This window comes from Berghia stephanieae, chromosome 5 (genome assembly GCF_034508935.2).
Source record: "Berghia stephanieae isolate SIO BIC M18660-M18661 chromosome 5, UCSD_Bste_1.3, whole genome shotgun sequence".
NCBI classification, from domain to species: domain Eukaryota; kingdom Metazoa; phylum Mollusca; class Gastropoda; order Nudibranchia; family Aeolidiidae; genus Berghia; species Berghia stephanieae.
The window spans coordinates 47,016,327-47,021,424 of record NC_088364.1 but is presented as its reverse complement, the minus strand read 5'-3'; the positions used below and the strand labels follow the sequence as shown (position 1 = coordinate 47,021,424).

Genomic DNA, 5,098 nt, shown 5'->3' with positions numbered 1-5,098 from the left:
AGGAACCATATATTCAACTGCCTGTCACTCAGCTAAGGATCCCTGCAAGGATCAGGGGAAAAAAACAAGCAATGCCAATCCAGAACAAAGACGAGATCAATATGGAAAGGAAAAACATATAAAGGGGGATAGAGGACATTGCAATATTGACCTCTCCACCCACCGTGGGAGGTCAAAAGACCCCACCCAGGTTTAGTTTAGTTTTAAAAAGTTTGTTAATAGTAATATTCATTATTGCTCATTTTTTAAAATATGATTCATTTACTTCTTTTTCTCAAATAATAAAAAAATAAAATTAAGGTCAAAACAAAGCATACTTACGGAATGTAAAAAATGCATATGGCATGAAAAAATGCATATGGCCATCAAGGTATCTAAATGTTAATATTTGTATATTAATTAATTTTTTTTTAAAGTTTAGAGACAAATTATATAATTAATAGGAATGCAATGTATTTTATCAAAAGGAATATAAAATGGATCATTAAAAAAAAAAAGTAATATAATGAGGAAATCATTGTCAGTAAAAAAAACATTGCTTTCAATAAACATTGTTACTGTGGAAATTATTTGTTTACTTTGAGGAGTTTTTAAGTAACACCTCTTGCAAGTCATAACGTTATCACGTGAAGGAATATCACGAGATAATCATAGTGACGGCTTCGGTCACAAACCGTTTTACTTTAAGAATATAAGTTTCTTAATTTAAGGTCAAGATGGCTCATCATGTATATAAATATTGGGTAAATCTATCCATGAAAATACTTTATTTTGTCATGTGATGAAACCGTCCATGTCCATATGACCATTGTGTTGTCCATAGTTTTTTTTTAATCTCTTGCATAATTGTTTTTTGGGGTTTTTTTTTGGTTTGTTTATTTTTTTTTTTTTGGGGGGGGGGGAGTCTTTTTATCTTTAGTTTAATTATTTGCCACTGAGGCCATCAATATAATTATAGATCTGGAGCTTTCTTGCACTTACAAGCACACAAGAAATAAGACGAGCGGACTAGATCAAACAAATCTAACAGATGTTAATATCAAGAGCAACCAATCTTTACTTGTTACCCGATTTACCTGGATTTACTATCCAGTTTGCTACTAGTCATAAATTTCCATCTAGACAAAGGTGCAGGATTCCAAACTCAAAATTCCAGATGATAGCAATGACTTATCACAAAAAAAAAAATTATAGGTGTCATTAGCTGTTACTATTTCAGAAGATAGGTCAAATTTGTTTATCTTCTTTTCACTAGACATTCGATTTACTATCAAAGTTCTCTGTAACATGGCACATGATTTGAACACTAGCATTATGTTTAACACAGACAAAATGAGTATTTTAGTGAAAATTCAAAACCATAGGGTTCATATATGTGATAATAGAAATATTGTGGAACAATAAATATCACTGCTGACCATGGTATGTTATATATATATATAATTTTTCAAAAAGTTAACAGAGAAAAACATCTAAAATAAATAGAGATTAACATTAACTTGTTAACTTTACAAAAATACATTTATTTCATAAATAAAGTAATCGCCAATTTCTTTGGGGGAAAACATCCCTATAAAACAATTTTAATATTTCCAGAGAAATACTTATGTTGACATTTTGTTCATAAACCCAAGTATTTGTGGAAATATCTATGTATAATTTAAGAGCATTATCTCATATCAATCATTCTCAATTAATATCTATTCTCATAAACAAATTAAATAATGAAGAAATGTATTAAAAAATTAATGGCTTTCTCTACAAGGTGAAATTTTTCACTCAACACAAGTGGTCAGTCATGATGTTGGCAACACGTTCAGCTCCGTCTTCGATCAAAAATGTCTCGTGGCTCCCTTCGACTTCCATCACACTGACATTACCATCACACACCTTCAATGAGAAAAAAATAAACAGTAAAGGAGAAAATAAATTCATGAATCATGGAATCTACACATGCAGCTAGCTTACGGAATATGATAGAGCAGTCACAAGATTTTTGTTTAAAACTCTTCATTCACACAATTCAGGTGTGAATGAGTATCTGGCTATATATTTAAGTGTAAGAATGCTTGCCCAAAAAGGCCTATCAAGTAACTTGCACTGTATGAAGTGGAAATTTGAATCCATGTGGCCTGCTGGTGGAACCAATAAAGCACTGTGGGTATTAAACAACGTTGTGGTCTAGTGGAGGGGTTCATTGTTTAACCGTGTCTATCTTTTTTTAAAATGTACATCATAAGTATGCTAAAGGACTGATGCACATTCCGGTAGCAAAGCTCAAAAACCAATGGGATAAGTTCAAATAATACAAGTACCTATACTCCAAGAGAAACCTCTCTATAAATCCAGACATATGTTGAGAAATATATATTAATCATTCAGTTACAAAATAAATTTTAAAATAAGATAACAGTAAAACATTGCTGGGAGTTGATTAACAACAAGAAAAAAAAAAGCATTCATTTAACAATTACAATACAGCACAAACTATTTAGTACTGTTCCTGTATAAGGAAATCAAGTTATGTGAAAAGGGACAAAGAATATTGTGAACTAGAAGAAATACTGAGACCTGACCAGTATAGAACACAAGGGAAAGTCAAGGGTTTGCAGGCAGTCAAAGGATTGAATTGATGGCATGACGATTACAACTACAGTGGAATCATGATAAAGTCGGCACCATCAGACCAGAAAGATTGGTTTATTTTAAGCATGATTGACTTTATGCATTATCTATGGAGCAAATAAAGAACAGAAAACTTGGGACCAACAAGAGGTGTTGAAGTTGACTTAAGTGTGTTGACTTTATGCATATTCCAGGGTACTCCACTGATGATGACGATGTTGATGACGATGATGGCAATAATTGATCATAGCAATGACATTAAAAGCAACATTTCCAAACTGCCTATTCCCCACACAGTATTAAGTAACCAGATTCATACTCAAATGACCATACCATAACATTCTTACCTCGTGCAAGTTATAATCAGGTTTCAGAGATCCAGAGCTGATCATTGAGGATGCAATGACATTCTGTTTTGCTCGGACTAGTGTTAGGTCTCCAGAGAACTGACCAGCCTTATAATCGCCAACTATTCTGAGAAGATTATAAAACGCAATGGCTAATCTTTCCAAATCCTCACGACAGGGAAACACCTCAGTCTTCATGAGTATGTCCACGACTATCTCTACTTGTTTTTCCAAGTCACTGTATTGTAACAACTGGTGGTAAATCTGAAGCAAAATAAAATAATATAAAGGGATGATTTAACTTTGTTATAAAGTATTTAAATGTCCTTGAAAAACTTAAAGATTTGGTCATGTTAGCATAGGAAAGAATGTGGAATAAAATAAGATTAAATGCACAAATTCAAACAAACATAATATAGTAAATGCAAGCAAACAGAAAGAGAAAATAGGTGCTTGATTTAGAATTTCAATGTCACGCCAGGGCCAATAAAAAATGATGGGACAAGTGATAATCCATGAAAAAGTGGTGACTTTGTTTTTTTAGAGGTATGCACTATTCGCCACTATTAGGACATTTTAGCGCCAGTAAAAAGAAAGAAGATACGGAGGAAAATTAGTAGATCTGAAGTTAAAAGCACCAAAGAAAAGGAAGACAAAGAGGACTGGTTCAAATAGAGGACAGAAGATTCCATGAGCAGTCCACTTTGGTACCTATTTTGACCCTAAAAATCTCATCCAGACACAAGAAAGGAATCCTAATATGAAAGATACACTGTTTACAGACTACAATACATTCACAACTAATAATTACAAAGTACATAATAGAGAGATGATTTATAATGGAAAAAAAACATCCTCAAAAAATGATCTATGCATTTGGCTGTCTCCCTCCAAGCTAAGGATCTTTGCCAGAACCAGGAAAAAAAACCCAAGCAATCTCAATCCAGAACAAAGACAGATAGTAACATGGAAAGGGAGAACAGGTACAGAGGATAGAAGACACGGCAAGTGACCTCTTTGCCCACCATGGGAGATCAGAAGACCCCACCCAGAAGTGACGATTCAAATAAACAGATTTACCTCTGCCTATTGTTACTTTCAACTAAATATTGAAATGAAATTTAATGATGGGATTTTGAGAAACCCAATTAGCACTCTTTTCTCCAAAACAATAGATGAATCTACACCAATGTGAACCAAATGGTATTATTTTGTTCTTGAGGATTTTAAGGCGCTTGCAACACATTAAGGTCATATCAGCGCCAGTAAATAGGAAGAAAATGGGATAGTAAACAGTTCAAGAATAACAATTAAAGCACCCAAGAAAAAGCAATACAAAGGGGAATTGATTCCAATGGGAAACAGATGTAGATTCCAAAAGCACACTATCAGTGTACTTAGCTTGAGATCACCTAAAAGTCTCATCCAGACACAAGCACAGGTCCCCACTAAGAGGAATACACTCAAATGTTTACAAACGATTGTGTATGTGTATATTATATATATATATATATAATATAATAATATATATAATATATATATATATATATAATATAACCAAAAAATTAATACAATGCATAACAGAGATGATTTACAAGACAAAAAATATCATCTCCCAAAACTCTAACTCTAACCATACATTTGACTGTTTCCCTCCCAGCCAGGCTATCCGGCCAGGGCCAGGACAGAACCAAGTAATCTCATTCCAAGTCAAAGACAGAAAGCATGTTGGAAAACAGATATAGGGGGATAGAAGACACAGTAAGTGCCTCCCTGACCACTTTAGGAGGCCAGGAGTAAAGGGGTAGAAGAGGTAGTAAGGACCAATGAAGAATTCACCAACCTATGGTCAACATTCCCCCACACTATGGCCGACACAAAAGAACATTTCTTGCATTGGGCTTTAAGCGTTCTTTGTTAATCAATTACCTTCATTGATCATTAGATTTTTTTTACATGGAAAAGAATGAAAGCCTTTAGAACAGAAGAGTCAATGCAGCATTATCTGACATGGCAGTTTTTCTCAACAAAAGAAAATTCCCAAATTTTGCAAGCTTAGAACAGCAAAATTTGCAAACATTTGCGATTAATTTTCCTACAAACCCATAATTAGTTCATGAAAATTC

The 5,098-nt window shown here is 33.6% G+C and overlaps 1 protein-coding gene across 1 annotated transcript; it reads right to left on the bottom strand.

Moving 5' to 3' along the window:
- Positions 1-894: 894 nt before the first annotated feature.
- On the bottom strand, positions 895-4,907 carry LOC144973953 (fatty acid synthase-like). The gene is made up of 3 exons (XM_078916841.1): positions 4,902-4,907; positions 2,973-3,236; positions 895-1,890 (listed from the first exon to the last, which is right to left on the bottom strand). The coding sequence occupies exons 1-3, from the start codon at positions 4,905-4,907 to the stop codon at positions 1,780-1,782; spliced, it is 381 nt and encodes a 126-aa protein (XP_078772967.1). The 3' UTR covers positions 895-1,779.
- Positions 4,908-5,098: the final 191 nt, after the last annotated feature.